We start from the raw sequence: 19,143 nt of genomic DNA, 5'->3' as shown, positions 1-19,143 counted from the left end.
TGTAATTGTACATAAATATCCGTTGTGATCAGAATACTTGTTTTATTCTTTTTTTTTTTTTTTATCAAGGTGTCATTTTGTCAAATTAGGCAAAAATTATGAAATATTATGAAACTAAGTTTTTTTTTTTTTTTTTTGATTGTGTGTATTAGGATACATAAAATATAAGCTAAGAAACTGGCCTTAGCAAGAAAAACAGGTCAAACATTTAATCTTATGACAGACACTTATTAACAGAATTTTCATGTGACATTTGTCACCATTCACCATTGGACATATGGAGTACACAAATTAAATAAACTACTGTGAGTGTTCCTATTCTAAACGGCCCAGAAGACCAACCTGCCTATAGTTGAAGAAACACCCCCAACAGAACAACAGATTTCAAACAGATGCCTTCCAAACAGAAAACAGCCAAGGAATGGTAAGTGCCAATATTCTACAAATTTGAACAGATCAGTCTACTGGTTCTCCAAGAGCGAAACAAAGTGGTAAAATAGAGAAGTCTGGGAGTCATAGGATGCAACAGGATGTGGAGAATTAGAATAAAAGCAGGCCATGTTAACACTGGAAAGAGGGTTGTAACAGACTTAAAAGTGACAAAGTGGCCAAGAATGTACCCTTGTTCAAACCCTAAGTCTCCTTAATAAGTCAAAGCCAGTAAAACTGTGTGGGAAATAAAAGGCTAGGACTGAGGAGGGCATTATGTTCTTAAAATCAAATAAGCATTACAGACCAGCCTAAGAACACATTAGCTCTGAAATACAGACTGACGTTAATGGTATGCTACTATTGCCTTTGGACATGGAGTAGAAAAACATGAGATCAGGACAGGATAGGTGGAAAGAAGATGGTTGATTTGTGTCAGCTGGGTCATTTCATGTGAAACCTAACCTATCTGGGCATGACCGTCTCAGAAAATTGGAATGGAAATGTAATCTGTGTGGGCCGCTGGCTAGATAAGGAAACAGCATATATAGGGTTTTCTGAGGTGATTCAATGATACAGGTTAGACTATGAAAATATTCTCTTAACATATATTTGTTTACTGTTGTTGTTTACTGCTGGGGGCACAATTCTATTACACCACTACAAACTGTCAGAATCAGACAACAATATGCAAATAAGTGAATACTAGTGTTATTTATTTATAGTTTTGATTTAGATTTTAGTATAGGTTTTAATCATTTTGTTATGTACTTTTTATTGTTATTATTTTTTAAATATTTAAATTTAGCGTTCATTTATTTTGTCGGTTTTAGTACTTTAAGTTTAAGATTTCATGTCATTTTTAGATTTTATTTTATTTCAGCTTCATTTTAATTAGCATTCATTATTATTTTTTTAAATAGTTTTAGTTTTAGTTAGCAATAGCAACACTGGTAAAAAATGAAAAAAGAAGAAGAAATTATTCAAATACAATTAATACAGTTTATTAGATCAGCAATACGCTTCTGATGAAAACCCTGCACATGACCTTAGACAAATAGTAAGCTTGATTTATTAATGTAGTTGTTCATGAAAATAAATAAATGCATACATACATACCTGCCATTATTTACATACTGTAATTTCATGGAAAACAACAACCAGGACAGTCTTCATAGTTTCTCACTTTTCTCAAGGAAATTACTTTTCTCAGAAAGTGACAACTTCCTCTTTCCAAGCATAGCCTCTTGAAATGATGCCACCATAACAATATCTTAATCACCCAGACTGAAAAACACAGATATTGAATCTATGGTGAGCACTTGATGACTAAATTGGAATTTCCCAGGGTCCCATCAGGCAGTCAAAAAGTCCCAAGATCATAGGTCCAGTAAGTGAGCTATTAATTAAACATGAATACTTAGGGAACATGACGTTAACTGAAATTCTGAAGGAAGCAGTGCCATGAAAGTTTCCTTCATGTTCACTTGTGCTGTATTCTACGTCCTCCCATCAACAGAGCAGTTTAAATAAAAGGTCAAGCAGTACTATTCCAAATGGATGAATGCCGGGAATTGAGTGCTGTTGATGTTTTCCCCTTTCAATATTAAAAGACAAAGCAGAAATGACTCACCACCCTTAAAAGCAAAAAGACATTCCTTTTTCCTGAATGCCTAGACATGAAATTAAAGGTTGTTAAGGTTATAAATGGTCAACCAAGATTATGTAACCAGCCATTGTTTCAATATAGTTCATTAAGATGGAAGGAATTTAAAGACACTAATAATTCTAATATGTTGATTAGAATAAATAGAGATAGATTTTGTATAAATGTCTTTACTGTCACTTTTGATCAATTTAGTCAGTGCTGGCATTTGTTTTCAATCTCAGCACTGACAGTTCCTCAACCACTCCATTAAAACTTCACCCCTTTCCTCCCCTCTCTTGCGAGAGCATTTCTTACCAGACTGTACCTGGACTGACCTGGCTCTACCCAGCTGGGGCTCAACCCCAGATGCAGGTGAGGGAGAGAGATCAAAAGTGAGCAATGGACCCATTGTTCTGCATCCAGAGCCTGAGCCGTGACAGGGGGAATGGGTGAGATAGGGGCAGGAATGCTCTAGGATGAACGCACATCAAAGAACTACAGGCAAAAGGCCGAGAGGGAGGTGTTCTGCGGACATGATTATAGGTACCGCACTCACTGGAGATAAGAAAGAATGAGAGGTTATTGTGGTGCTTGATAGGCACAGACCTGAGATCAGTTTTGAAGTTTCACTTAATAATGGCAGATGTTAGTGAGAATGCAGAGGCCTGGTCCCAGATCAGCATTAAAGGGGATTTCAATCAAGATAATGTGAGGGAGCGAAGGCTTTGAAAACCGCCTGCTGTGTCTTTCATTTCCTCCACTGCCTTTCTATGAGAAACTGTAAGGTTTTCACTAAAGCAAGTGAAGACCTCAGGAAGAAACTTGAGCACTTAATGCAGCCAAATGCTCCATTCTGGTGTCCTGTACCCCTTAAAATGACCATGAATGCAAACTAACAATGTCAGGCTTTCATGGCCATGGAGCTCATGTTAGATAACAGAAACTCTCTCACTCATACACACAGAAACATATGCAAACACATTCAAAATCATTGCTGCTGGTGTGCTCCTGCCAAAACCCTGCTGTGTTTTAGCCTAGTCTGGAAAGGGATAGTACAGTAAGGAATGATGCCCAGATGGGCATCACTTTCCTTGCGCAACACAAATACTGTTTGCTCTCTGGTGTTGTAACCCAAAAGTCCATTGCCATAACAACCCAGAAATTAACCATGAATGCTCTCCATCTTGGGGAAAGGTTTGCGTGATGTAACCAGGCTGTGAACCCCACATTCCTGGCCTGATACAGAGAGGCTTTGATGTGCTTTGAAACAGGGGACCATTGTGCTGAAATCAGGCCTGCGTTTTACCATCCATCACACACCAGAACACCAAGTCGCAGAGCCGCAGGGGGTCATTACATAATGCAGTTGCCTCCACACAAATCCCAAACATCTCCAAATTCTGAGCTTTCAGCTGATATCATTAACTGAAATCTGACCGACAAAGAAAATCTTAGAAAATGCATGAGCAATGCAACATCTTCTCTTTGTCTTCATTGCATACACACCTTTGCTAAAACTTGGAAAAAACAACAACATAGGCTCATTGGAAATACGCGATGATGGAGGCAGACGTACATGCTGAGTCTAGCTCCTGTTGCTTTCTGGTGTTGATTCCAGGGAGACACAGAGGTCAAATCGTTAATGATCTCCAATGGTTCGCCAGCCTGGTGTCTGCTCAACTTGAATGCAAAACAGATGTGACCAGAACACCTTATAGATGACATTTAATAATTTGGTGGCCAACATATAATATAAAACTCCCTTTTCACACTCCCACAATCCAAAAAGTAATTTTAACCACAGTGCCACACTGCAAAAAAAGACTTACTCCGTATTTTTGTCCTGTTTCTAGTCAAAATATCTAAAAATTCTTAAATTAAAATTTACTAGATAAGCAAAAGTTAGTCTTGTTTCCAGGAAAAAAAAAAATAAAAATAAGTAAATTAAGTAACTAAATTACTTTGCTTAAAACAAGTACACTTATCTGCCAGTAAGGGTAAGGAAATTACTCTTAAAACTACATTATTTTACTTACCCCACTGGCAGATAATTTTACTTATTTTAAGCAAAATGCACTTTATTTATTCCCTAAGTAAGATTAGCCTTTTTTTGCAGTGTATTTGGACTACATCTCAGTTCCATATTGTGTTTAATAGCATTCTGTGCTGAAAGTTACATTCACTTGTAGCGTGTATTATAAATGCACAAGATTTAGTAACATTTTCATACTTTTTGCATAATTTCATAACACTGAAGTTTTATTGGCAGTGTTGCATAAAAAAATTATTCTGTTCACAAGTGATATGCACCTTGATTTTTAGTTTTTCTTCACACATTACATGTTTCATCCATAGCACACACTGATTCTACTATCTTGGTTCTTGGTACAATAATTAAACAATAATAACAATAGAAATGATGCCTAAGGATCAGTCATGGTTTGTGTAAGCATGGATATAAATAATTTTCACACAGCAAATATTGAAAGGTTTTAAACTACCAATCAAAATTATGGGGTCGATACGATTTTTATTTTTAATGTTTAACAAATTTTAATTTAAAAGAACTGTTTGCTACTTTAATATATTTTAAAATGTTACGTATTCCTGTAATGGAAAAGCTGAAGTTTCATTAAATTTCTCCAGTCTTCAGTGTCACCTGATCCTTCAGAAACCATTCTAATATGCTGATTCGCTGCTCAAGAAACATTTCTTATCATTGTCAATGTTGAAAACAGTTGTGCTGATTACATTTTACATACATTTTACAATCGAAAGATTTAACGTTACACTATGACACTGATGTAACTGAGAAACAACTTTCAGTTAACAATAATTAAACAACAAATGACAAAAAGACCAACGGTACGACACACTTGATATATAGAAATCAGCATACATCAAAAGACCACATGAGTAGCAGCGAATGGCTAACAGCTTTGTTAATAGCTAGCATGCAATGTTTGTCTTTAGCCTAAGGGTGAGACAGACATCAGGGTAAATGGTTTGCTGTGCCCCAACAAAGCATCTCTTTCAGCCAGCAAATGGTCATGTATCCATAAGGGAATGAAGAAGCTTGTTCTAGATATGTATCACTATAGTAATAACCTTCAATTTCCAGCCACATCTATAGCTCTCTGTTCTGATATCAGGCAGACCATCGTCTAAATGAATAACATCTGTTAGTGTTTAAGACAGATCCAGTGCCACCAGTTGACACACGTATGTGGGAAAGTAAGCTTGTATGCATAATTTGACTAGGATTTACAAAAGTTTTTAATATTCTGGTCACTTTGTAGGTTATACGATTTTTCATTCTGATAAAATGGTGAGAATCCAGTATCGAAAACATAAACAATATGATATGTATAAATAGCCATATATGATATTATCACATTGGATTATTATTATGATTTTTTTCCATGCTGTATCACTCTGCCATTGCTTATACTGCTTCATGTAGGTTATGATCAAAAACAATAGGTCATGTGAACTTACCTGCTCTGTCTTTCTCAGAAAGTACAGCAGGGGTCTGAAAGAAAGAAAGAAAGAAAGAAAGAAAGAAAGAAAGAAAGAAAGAAAGAAAGAAAGAAAGATTAATATCTTGAAAATGATAAGGAATATATATATATATATATATATATATATATATATATATATATATATATATATATATATTTATTATGTAAAATATATATATATGCAAAATCCCTAAAATACATTTTATCACGTCTTAAGGTCATCTTATATTTGAAATTCCTGAAATGGAATTTTGATAACACTTTATGAGTTCACTTTCATAATCCGGAGAGGAACCAATAAAACAGTTTCACAATGTAATTCTATAAACATAGTTTACATTTCAAACCAATCCAGTATAAACTAGCCTACCACCTGTCCCTCTGAGTAAAACACTGTGCGTGTTTGTGTATGTGTGTTCATGCCCACCAAGTGCAGCTGGCCAAGAAATAACGCCATTTGTGTAGCCTCTGCAACCTTGAAAATACCCTCCTCCTTACGAACAAGATGGGTATTTTCCAAGAAGGGCACCACACACACACACACACGCTTATGCACTCTCTAAAACAGCTGATAGTCTATTCTATCGTCATCTGACTGAATGTGATTATCCATCATTTGTTAGATCATGTGTGTATTTACTGATAATGCAGCTAAAAGTTTGTTTTTCAACAAGGAGGAGGTGAGTATGAGACAAAAAGAACCCTGCTGCATATTTTTACCATGTCGGCACGCCTCAGTGGAAAACACACAAATGAAAAATACCACCCCCCCCAAACACACACACACAAAAAATGTGTGTAAGTGATTATTTTAGCCACAGAATTGTGCCTGGAAAAATTATTAATCCCTTTGCTAGGTATTTTTATAAAGGTATTTTTATGGTTTCCAAATTTACCACAATTGTGGATTTGGTTAAAGACCTTTGTAAAGACTTCCTGAGTTCAAACAGGAAGTTTTGGCGGGACATATTGAAGGGCTTTTCCAAAAGGCTTTAGTTATATCACAACAGTGAAGCATGATTTGCTACTGCCAGTTGTAGTCAGTATTATGAGGCAGGATATTTTCATCGTTGAGATCATTTGATTGGACAAAAGTCTGTGTATTGCAGGATGAGTCATCAACATTTTTAATGAGCTTTCCTGTAAAAGACACTGCAATTTTTAAATGTGTAGCCAAAATGCTAATGTTTGTTGTGCTGATAGCCTCGCAGACAGAGTGCCAACATGTAGCGCCGTTGCACTTTGGGCGTCCCCAGTTCAAGTCCCAGATCGCAGACCTTTCCCGATCCGATTCCCCTTTCTCTCCCACATCGCTTCCCATCCACTTACGGTCTATAAATAAAGGCATAAAAATACAAAAAAAATATTTAAAAATAAAATAAAATAATGCTAATGGTTTAGGAATGCACTGCAGTGTTGCTATTGTTACTAAAACTGTTGTTACTATTAATATTGTTTTATTTAATAAAAAAGCAAAGGTGAAATTAAATATAAATATGTGGTGAAAAACTTAAACTAAACAAAGTAAATGAAAAATATCTGAAATTGGTTTAAGTTAAGCTAAACTTAAAAAAAAAAGAAAAGAAAATGACAAAAGCACATAAAATTACTTAATTTAAAATGACTCAAACTAAAATTAAAACCAAAACTAAAAATATAAAGATACAAGCTAGTTAAAGATACAAACCTAAATAGTATATTAGCATATAATAGTAAAAAACTCTAAATCTGATTTAACAGGGTCTCTAAATAACTCTCTTTCCTGAATCAGAGCAATGGCTATTATTATCTGTTCTTTTGTTAGTTGTTCATTATTGTTCATTATTCTCATGTGTTGACTTTTTTTAGTCAGGCTAAACAGGAATTTCTGTGGTTCCGAAGGAATGTCGGGGTCTCCGTCTCCGGGTGACCTTCATCCACAGAACTCCTGCTCTGTCCGCTGATCTTTGACCTTGTGTAATCCCGACATCCCTGGAACAGATCATACTGACAGAAACACCTCCATCATCTGCCTCGAAAGAGTGATGCATCCTGTTATATGAAGAATGCAGCTTTCTCTTCAAAACATCAGAGCATATTCTTCTTCTTTATCTATCTTTATCTTCAATGTTTTTTTTCATGTTCTATCTCTCTCCCTAATTCCTTTATTGCCCTCCGTTATCACATTCTCTTATTTTATCTACCTCGTTCTTTGTTTCCACATTCTTCCGCTTTTGTTAACGTACCCTCATCCCTGCATCCACCCATCCTCCTCACATGAAGCCAGATGCATTCTGGGAATTATCTTCATGTATGTAAGGGTTACGAATGGCTTATCTAAGGAGTGCGCATGTGTGTTTAGCAAGATAACTTCATGATTGTGATCTTAATGGACACAGTGTACCTCAGACATTTTAAAAACACTTTTTATTGTTTTTGTGCTAGTATCGGAAATATCACCTTTATTCTCAAAGCATAGCGTGTGTATCACTGTACAGAGATATGGAAACATTCTAAAAGGATTTTTGGCGTGAATGAACAGAAAATGTTCAAAGGTGAAGTGTGTGATTTATGTGCCTCTAGAGGCATCAAATGGAATTGCAAAAATGTCAATAAAAGTATGGAAAAGTGAAAATGTGAGATTAAAAATTTTAGGTGCGTACTAGTACATTAGAATTCATAGTATTTGTAAAACAGTACGTGAAAAGTACCTAAAAAGTGTGCAGTTGGACACTCACTATCCCATGATGCCACGGTAGAGGATTTTTGAATGGCAGTGAAGTGATGCTGTAGATCACATGACAGTGTAGCCCGATCTCACGGCAATTCATACATATTTTACGAGGTGGCTAATTCGTATGACCTCACTCGTACAAATTCATACGATTTTTGCTAAATTCGTATGAATTTGTACGAATGACCTACACCTAACCCTGCCCCTAAACCTACCCGTCAATGGGGTTTAGACAAATCATACTAAATCGTGAGGCCGAACGAATTCGTACGAACTAGTCACCTCGTAAAATATGTACGAATTGCCATGAGATATCGTTGGACAGTGACAACATGACAAATCCAGATTTCATTCATACTACACACTTTCATACTATATAGAACAAACTTTTTAAGGGTTGTGAAGCAAGTAAAGCAAGTCTGGATAAAGCATTGTCTTGCACCCAATCTGGGAACACACACACACACACACAGACACCAATACACACATGGGGTTACTCACACATACCTGAATGTGGTTTATCTGAATCACACACGCAGTTAAACATACATAATCAGTAAAACAAATCTATAAAAAACTCCCCAACAACAATGATGATCCTCAGATATACGACTAAATAAGGATCTTAGCGAGTTAGCAAACGGCAAAAAAAGTCCCATGCTGGCACACTGCAAGCTATCAACAGTAAATCACCCACAAACACTCATATACAGTATACACTTGCATGCCAACACCAACAAGACTGTAAAGTATTGTGCAAAATATACCTCAACGTGCATTAAAAACTCCACAACCCGCCGACTCAGGTTTCGCAACCATAATGTGAAATTAGGAGTCTGCAAAGACTATGAAACATGATGCAGTAGAGCGTTAGCCATATTATCATAGCGTGACTGTGACCACCACAGTAACACATTCTACATTCCTCTATGTGTAGGCCTGTTGTTTTCTCAAATTCACAGAAACAACTCAAGGCTACCGACAGTGAAATATTATTAATACTTCTGGCATACTCGGAATAACTATATTTGAGTCCAAGCACTGTTATCATGCGCTATCCCAAACACACCACCCACCACCCTCATACGAGTGGGAAGAGGGTTAAAATGAGCTCAGAACAAAAGAATAAAAGATGGAGAGGAAGCAGGGAATGAGGTGGCAGAAAAATAGGACAATGAGATCAAATGAATAAATAGCATTATGACAAGCCAAACAGGCAAGAGTCATTATTATTATCACTCATACTGCTGGTCAAGGGTTTACTGAAATTATTAATTGATCTAAAAACTGCATATAGAAATTCACCTGAAAAAATGAAATTTCAAATATATAATTTTTATTACATTGTTTAATTTATGTTATATTAATTATATTACACATTTAAAAAATCCTTTTTATGTTATAAAAATATTAAATTGCATTTTATTACGGACTTTAATGATACATAAAATTATGTGACCTGTTGAGGAGTGTACTATTACTTTCATAAGTGATCGAACAAATGATTTCATCTGCAAGACGAAAATTCCCATAAATGTACATTGAAGAAGAAACTCAAGCCATTTCAAAAGCAGTCAGATGGCAGTAAGCAACCAGCGAATAACCACTGAGCAATGTCTTTCCAATCGCATAAATACACACACACACACACACACACTCAGAATACTTTAGCGACCATATAGCAACACCACAACAACCATCCACAACACTCTATCATCACTCCACAGACAAAATTCGAACCAAAGGATTACATTTCACTGTCTTAAAATTTAAAATTATGTGTGGAAGATATTGTTTATAATGCAGTAGATTTACAGGGTCCATCACACTTGCCTGGCAGCACTGGACCACCCAAGCACATGTCATATGTTACATTTCAGTCATGAGAGTGAGAGTTTTTGTATGTGTGTGTTTAAGTATGCATTTGTGTGTGCAAGTGTTGGGTCACATTTTTTGGCCTGTAAGGTCCCTGGGCACAGGTTGTCACGGCATTAGGGATCAGAGGTCATATCAGGTGTCCAACAGAAAAAACAACGGGGTAGACCACTCAAGTATTCATTTACTCTGTGTGCGTGTGTGTGTGTGTGTGTGAGAGAGAGAGAGAGCGAGAGAGCGAGAGCGTGTGAGATGGGATAAACAACAAGCAGTTAAACACATTTAACCAGTTGGCAGGGCAGAATTACATGGATATACACTGAAGGCAAACATTCATCAAGTTATACTGGGAATATCTGAAGTCAAATATTTTCATAAATTAAAATTCCAATAATCAAGTACTTTAGTATGTTCAGCACATCAAAATAAGTGTACTTCTTTAAAGCGTGCTAAATTAAATTGGCTTTTAGAGAAGGGAGCTATTGTTTTTCTAAGCAACCAGACAACAAATGGCAGCAATTAAATTTAAAAGTAATATCATAGCATCTAACTTGGTCTCTTTTTACTTTTGACACCCCAACAAACCAGCTGGGGTGTCAAAAGTAGCAACCACCCACAACACCCTAATATCACATCAGTGAGAAAATGTTCAAATCTAATTCTACATCACTACATTGCCTTAAAGATTATGCTTATAAATCTATTGAAGTTTTGAAAAAAAAGATAAGTTGTGTGTGTAAATTGAGCAGATTGAATTGCAGTTTACCAGCCCCCTAGTCTGGTTAAGAATGTGCAGCTGGTAGGGGTCAGATTGGCCCACCCAAAGTCTGAGTGGGTAAGGTGTGTGAGTGTGTGTGTCTCGATGACACACATACACACACTCACACATAAATGTAATGATAAGGATACTCATATACATACTCTGTGCACGTACACAAGTTCTTTTTACCTCAGCTCTCAGAAGGGACCTTATTTAGTTTGTTTTTTTTCTGAACATATATACGTGCCGTTTGTAGAGTGCGTAGACACACAGATGCCATCTATACCCCCCGAACCTCAAACTTTTTCCATAACTAATGAAGACATTCCAGCACGTGCACTGAGAAACGTGGGAAAAAAACAACCTGTCTCTTTTTTTTCCTCCTTCTTATTGAGAACACCCCCTTCTTTACCCCATAATAACTTCCATATGTTTTATGTGAACCATTTTGGAAGGAAGTGATGTAAATTGTCCCTCAGGGCATGTTACATGGTGTAAACTATTTTCCTTACTCAGTGATCACTCAAAACTTATCTCCAATCCAAGTTAAAAACAGTCAGCTGCATACGGAAATTTTCCTATCATTTTAATGATAATTTGAACTTTGAGAACTCAGAAAACCAATACAATTGTTTAACCCTCTCACCTACAAGTGTCCTTTGAAGACTATTCTGGTGTTTCTATCTTTACCATCTTATGAAAAAACAAAAAAACAAAAAAAAAAACACATGTATCTATCTTTCCCGCATGTGCTATGGTCTGAACAATATGATGACAAGGGACCCAAAGGAAGTAAAAGTACAACAATGGACAGTTTAAACAATTACACTGCGTACTAATTCTACTTATGAAGGACATAACAAGGACAATGACTGAACCCAAGCTACTAGTATTTTAAGGAGTTTTGTCTTGCCATATTACTCAATGGGGGTTTTCAAAGCACTATTATTTGTAGGTTTGGAACAGTTTGTACACTATTAAAAAATGCAACGGTGCCATAGAAGAGCCATTTTGAAAGAACCTCATGGAACCATTATTTTTCTCAGTTTTAAGAACTTTTCCACTAAAAAGAACCTTTTGCACAGTGGAACGTTTCCATGGATGTTTACGGTTCTTCAGGTAACCACTTATACTAATAAGGTACTTTTATTTTTAAGAGTATACTGTAAAAGTTCTATCAATCAAAATTAGGATCTAATGGAACAGGTCAGTAAGGTACACCATTCTTGTGATTTAAAAGTTCATTCTCATTCTACAGGCTAGAAAGGTGGGTTGAATACAAGATCGGGAACTACATCTCATTTCTTTAGAGCATCATACTCTCAGGTTGTTGATACATGGGGCAACTTTTTGAGCAATGATGCCATAAATGGGCAACCAGGTGAGACACAGGGTCCGCGACTGATCTTAAGCATTATATATAAATTTGTTACCATTATTAGTGGGAAAGTGCCAAAACAACATTGTTCAAAAAAAGTTGCCCAGCAAAATTGCTCAAAAAGTTGCCCCGTGTATCATCATCCTTAGATTCCCTCTAAATGTCACGAACCTCACAATAGCTGGTATTTTCCCCTTTTTCCGGCCCTAATTGACTCCATGGATTAGAGAAAGAGAGTCAGGATGTTAATCCCTGTAATCCAGTATAATCCGGTCTCCAATAACAATGGAAGATGCTGAATTAAGCAGACGGCACTTTGGGAAAACAAGAAATGAGGCTAACCTATGGAGCAGGATTAGAGTGCCATGCAGAGGCACACGAGGAGGGCGGTAATTACCCTGCTGGGCACAGTGGTCCGAGAAAGTGACACAAAACAGGACCAATACTGTCTGAATACTAAAAATCAAAGATGATCGAGAATTTATGTATTTTTCTCCTTAGTAAAATACTCTATATGTAAGTTTCAGAAGAGAGTAACCCCAAAAACTGTGCCAAGATACTAAAGTCTACAAGTTTGCAATAACAAATGTCAAATATAAAGTTGAGGGAACTCACAAATTACAAAAAATAAAAGTTGCAACATGTAAAACATAAATTCAAACTATTAAATACTATGTCATATGTGACCCTGTACCACAAAACCAGTCATAAGGTTACATTTTTTTAAATTGAGATTTATACATCAACTGAAAGATGGATGAATAGGACAATATTTGGCTGCGATGCAGCTATTTGAAAATATGGAATCCGAGGGTGCAAAACAAATATAAATATTGAGAAAATCGCCTTTAAAGTTGCCCAAATTAAGTTCTTATCGATGCATATTACAAACCAAAAATTAAGTTTTGATATATTTATAATAGGAAATTTACAAAATCTTCATGGAACATAATCTTTACTTAATATCCTAATGATTTTTGGCATAAAATAAAAATCTATCATTTTGACCCATACAATGTATTTTTGGCTATTGCTACAAATATACTGTACCTGTGCTACTTATGACTGGTTTTGTGGTCCAGGGTCACATATTATGAAATATAGCACCACACCTATTATATTTACAAATGGGCTTCCATACATAATTACATCTATGTACAGCATTATGTGATATTTATGTTCACATTTTCTTGAAATTATATTCATTATATATAATTCATAAGCTTGTGGGTGTGTACTATACAGTACATAACACCTGTTACCAGCTCTCCTCTGTCTATGCGTGTTTGCATATTTACATCATGATTTATAGTTATCGATGCTTTCACATACAGGGGAACCGGTCACGCACATCTTTCCATCTCCTGCCATTCCGCAGCTTTAAATTTATACACAACAAATGACTGTACTTCACTTTGGCTGCCATCCTCTGTTTGATATACAAATATGACGCCAGTTCCGACAGATGAAAACCCCTTAAGACAGATAGATTTCTTATGCTGAGACCTCAGGGCCCACAGACAAATAGATTGAGCCAATGAACTGTCAACATCACAATGCTAGCCAAATACATGAAACGTCTTATGCTCCTGACAAGCTTGAGTTATGAGATGAAAGTAGGCTGAAACATTCAGGGCTCTGGATCATGTGAGGAGAAAAACAGAGACTGTAATATAGTCAACATAACCAAACGTGTAAGATGTACTAAATATTTTCCCTTATATTAAGACTGCTGAATTAAGATGAATGAATTAACCAATGACTGCTCTAAGTACTCTTTGTAGATACCATAGAAATGAATCTGAAGGGTGGGAAAACATATTCATAAGGCAGCTTAGATGTTCTCCATGACTGCTAGTGTCCCCTAAACACAACTATCTCTTTCTTTTCAATCCTCTTACATAACCAGAACCTCAGAGTGGGTCATTGTGATGTGTAAAATCAATGATATCATTCCATTCATGTGTTATGTTTGATTTTTCTCCCTATTTCCTCTGACACACAGAGCAAGATAAAGCTCTTGTTTGGGGCTGTAAGAATGCCTGATACAGCATGCCTGACCTTGAACACTTCGGAAAACAGCGATTTCCTGCTTAAGGTCAAAAAGAGGTTACATTTTCCACATCCTTCTCTAAAAAACAATATTTTTTTGACACCCATTCTCTCACTCATTCTCAGCAAATCCACTTTTAAACTCCACTTTTAAAAATTTAGCCTACTCAGTATTTAACTAGAGAGAGAGAGGGAGGGAGAGAGGGAGAGAGAGAGCAGAAGCACCTAGACCTGCTGGAGAACTACTGCCAGAACTGGGCCCTGGCAGTAAACCTCAAAAAGACCAACATTATGGTCTTTCAGAAAAAGCCCAGATGTCAGGAACACAGATACCAGTTCAGTCTAGGCAGCACCGCCCTAGAACACACGATGCAGTACACTTACCTCGGCCTGATTATCACTGCATCGGGAAGTTTCAGTATGGCAGTGAATGCTCTCAAAGATAAGATCGAAGAGCTCTAGATACGCAATCAAGAAAAAATTCCAAAATATTGAAATACCGCTTCCAATTTGGTGTAAAATCTTTGATAGTGTAATTCAGCCCATAGCGCTGTATGGAAGTGAGGTTTGGGGTCCACTCAGTGATCAGAGCTACACTAGATGGGACAGGCATCCAACAGAAGCCCTACACACAGAATTCTGCAAAATGATTCTAAAATTGCAAAGCAGAACACCCAATAATGCATGTAGGGCAGAATTAGGCCATTTCCAATTGATTATAAATATACAAAAAAGATCACTCAAATTCTGGATGCATCTAAAATCAAGTCCCACAGAATCGCTACATTTTAAAGCACTACAAACCCAAGAACTGAACCCTGAAAAGAGTCCACTTACTAACCTGACTAACTCTACTAACACTAACCAGTCTCAGATCTCAGACCAGCACTGCTTCTCACCCAAACATCAAAATAAATCAAATTATCAAATAATCTAAAAATATATATCTGGAACATTGGCATCAAGAAACCAAAACACAAAGTAAATTACAACTCTATCGAACTATACAATTAAAATATGAATTAGAAGAATATCTCCAGAGTGTCAAAGACACAAAGCAGAGACAGATCCTGACCAAGTACAGGCTCAGTGAGCACAGACTAGCCATCGAGACCGGCAGACACAGAAAGAGCTGGTTACCCAGAGAGCAAAGAGTGTGTGCTCATTGTGAGACAGGAGAGATCGAGACAGAGACACACTTCCCACTTCACTGTTACCAATTTAAATCAATCAGAGACATATACATCAACAAATTCACAAACATTACAAAGAACTTTACAGCCATGACTGAAGAGGAGCAAATAAAGATAATAGGAGAGGGACAGACAGCAGCACTGGCTGCGAGATACGTGTGGATGTGCCACAGCCTGAGAGACAGCAGGTGAATGTGTGTAATGTGGGTAATGTGTGTATTATGTCTGACCTCAGTGTGTTTCCCTACTATCTACCACAGTTACCCTCAGCCTGTGTGTGTTTATATGTTAAACACTGTGGTATGACATGTTCACAAGTTCTTATTTGTTACACTGTGTATTTAAGTTCATATTGTTATAATGGTTTTATTCTATTATTTTGATATTTTCATTGTTATTATATTTCTCTATATATATTTCAAGCTTTGGCAATATTGTATTTTTTACAGTCATGCAATAAAGCAATACAGAATTGAATTGAATTGAGAGAGAGAGAGAGAGAGAGAGAGAGAGAGAGAGAGAGAGAGGGGGGAAAAACAACAACTTTTATTTCAGCTCCATTAAGAGGATTAGAGGTAAATTATTCATAAAACACTTAGGGAAGGTGGTAACATAGTAGTTTTTAATTATTTAACGTGGGTGAATATTCAATTTAGAGGTACAAATTAATGATGTTTGAAAATGGATTAAAAAACACTCAAAATACTGGAATATTTTAGGTTGAGAAATTTAGGTTGATATGCTGGATCGTGTATAATTTCTTTGAATCATATTTTTTGTTGTTGCTGTTGTTGTTATTTTTGAAAGTGTACTTACCAAGGCTGTAGTTCTATCTATCTATCTATCTATCTATCTATCTATCTATCTATCTATCTATCTATCTATCTATCTATCTATCTATCTATCTATCTATCTATCTATCTATCTATCTATCTATCTATCTATCTATCTATGTTGTAAACAGTTGTGATGCTTAATACTTTTGTGAAACCCATGATATTTTTCAGGATTCTCTGATGTATAGAAGATCAAAATTAATAGAACGCTTTTGAAGTATTACACATTTATTGCCCCTTTATGCATCCTTAATGTACTAATTTCTAAATCCTAAATATGAGTTTAAATAAATAAAGATCTAACCCATAGCTTTTGAACAATAGTGTACAGTACAGGTCCTTCTCAAAAAATTAGCATATTGTGATAAAGTTCATTATTTTCTGTAATGTACTGATAAACATTAGACTTTCATATATTTTAGATTCATTACAACACAACTGAAGTAGTTCAAGCCTTTTATTGTTTTAATATTGATGATTTTGGCATACAGCTCATGAAAACCCAAAATTCCTATCTCAAAACATTAGCATATCATGAAAAGTTTCTCTAAACGAGCTATTAACCTAATCATCTGAATCAACTAATTAACTCTAAACACCTGCAAAAGATTCCTGAGGCTTTTAAAAACTCCCAGCCTGGTTCATTACTCAAAACAGCAATCATGGGTAAGACTGCCGACCTGACTGCTGACCAGAAGGCCATCATTGACACCCTCAAGCAAGAGGGTAAGACACAGAAAGAAATTTCTGAACGAATAGGCTGTTCCCAGAGTGCTGTATCAAGGCACCTCAGTGGGAAGGAAAAAGTGTGGCAGAAAACGCAGCACAACGAGAAGAGGTGACCGGACCCTGAGGAAGATTGTGGAGAAGGACCGATTCCAGACCTTGGGGGACCTGCGGAAGCAGTGGACTGAGTCTGGAGTAGAAACATCCAGAGCCACCGTGTACAGGCGTGTGCAGGAAATGGGCTACAGGTGCCGCATTCCCCAGGTCAAGCCACTTTTGAACCAGAAACAGCGGCAGAAGCGCCTGACCTGGGCTACAGAGAAGCAGCACTGGACTGTTGCTCAGTGGTCCAAAGTACTTTTTTCGGATGAAAGCAAATTTTGCATGTCATTCGGAAATCAAGGTGCCAGAGTCTGGAGGAAGACTGGGGAGAGGGAAATGCCAAAATGCCTGAAGTCCAGTGTCAAGTACCCACAGTCAGTGATGCTGGTGTTGGTCCACTGTGTTTTATCAAGGGCAGGGTCAATGCAGCTAGCTATCAGGAGATTTTGGAGCACTTCATGCTTCCATCTGCTGAAAAGCTTTATGGAGATGAAGATTTCATTTTTCAGCACGACCTGGCACCTGCTCACAGTGCCAAAACCACTGGTAAATGGTTTACTGACCATGGTATTACTGTGCTCAATTGGCCTGCCAACTCTCCTGACCTGAACCCCATAGAGAATCTGTGGGATATTGTGAAGAGAAAGTTGAGAGACGCAAGACCCAACACTCTGGATGAGCTTAAGGCCGCTATCGAAGCATCCTGGGCCTCCATAACACCTCAGCAGTGCCACAGGCTGATTGCCTCCATGCCACGCCACATTGACGCAGTCATTTCTGCAAAAGGATTCCCGACCAAGTATTGAGTGCATAAATGAACATAATTATTTGAAGGTTGACTTTTTTTTTGTATTAAAAACACTTTTCTTTTATTGGTCGGATGAAATATGCTAATTTTTTGAGATAGGAATTTTGGGTTTTCATGAGCTGTATGCCAAAATCATCAATATTAAAACAATAAAAGGCTTGAACTACTTCAATTGTGTTGTAATGAATCTAAAATATATGAAAGTCTAATGTTTATCAGTACATTACAGAAAATAATGAACTTTATCACATTATGCTATTTTTTTGAGAAGGACCTGTATATACATATATCATTCTCTCTCTCTCTCTCTCTCTCTCTCACACACACACACAGACAGTTAATTTCAGACCGTGCCAAGTCATGAGCTAGAAAGTTAACTAATGCATTTTCAAACAGGGCCTTCTGAGTCCTCATAATTTCATGACTATCACAGCTTCTAGTCATTTCTCTCAGCATCTATTTATTTAACTTTCTGGTCATGGAGACTACGAGCACGTACACAGAAGTTACCAGCATAACTTTGCTTTCTGGTATGGACATACAGTGACGTCTCAATAAACTTCATTCTGGGCATTCACTGTCACTACTACTGTGGCTCTAAATGACATTAGCAATGAAGGGTAGCCATGGCCTTGCAGCGCTCCATTAGTGTTTAACATACCTTAGCAAGAGCAAAGAGGCTTGCATGCAAATGCTGCGTATGTGCTAGTTAGCTTGTGAATGTATCAAAAGGCCTAATCTTTCATGTGTTTACCAAGTACACTTATGTAATCCAGTGAGGAATGGCAGGAACGAACAAACAGAAAGGTGTGAGTAGAAGCTTACAAATGTTCACACACACACTTCATGGTTACAGACACTGAATAAGTGTCAGGGTAAACAGTAGATTCTCTTGTAAACAGGAATGGCTTTATGCGTACTTTGCGACACGTGTTCCACGCTATGATGTCTGCGGGTACTTGCTCAAACGTGTAAGCTTGCATTCCCTGTGCCTCTCATTATAGTGTTTAATGATCTTCTTTCTGGCTCCTTTTCTCATCTCTCATCTCCTCGACCTCTGTCTAAGTACTTTGCTATTTTGACCCATTAATCAAGATTAAAT

General features: G+C 36.9%; 1 protein-coding gene across 1 annotated transcript in view; it reads right to left on the bottom strand.

Moving 5' to 3' along the window:
* LOC306873309 (rho GTPase-activating protein 7-like) overlaps positions 1 to 19,143 on the bottom strand; it is a 117,592-nt gene that overhangs the window by 73,650 nt on the left and 24,799 nt on the right. Inside the window, exon 5 of the mRNA XM_079422506.1 lies at positions 5,576 to 5,609. Coding sequence (XP_079278632.1) covers positions 5,576 to 5,609 — 34 coding nt within the window. The remainder of the gene's footprint in view (positions 1 to 5,575; positions 5,610 to 19,143) is intronic.

The sequence above is a fragment of the Barbus barbus genome (genome assembly GCF_936440315.1).
Source record: "Barbus barbus genome assembly, chromosome: 7".
NCBI lineage: Eukaryota > Metazoa > Chordata > Actinopteri > Cypriniformes > Cyprinidae > Barbus > Barbus barbus.
This window is presented reverse-complemented; position numbering and strand designations above follow the sequence as displayed.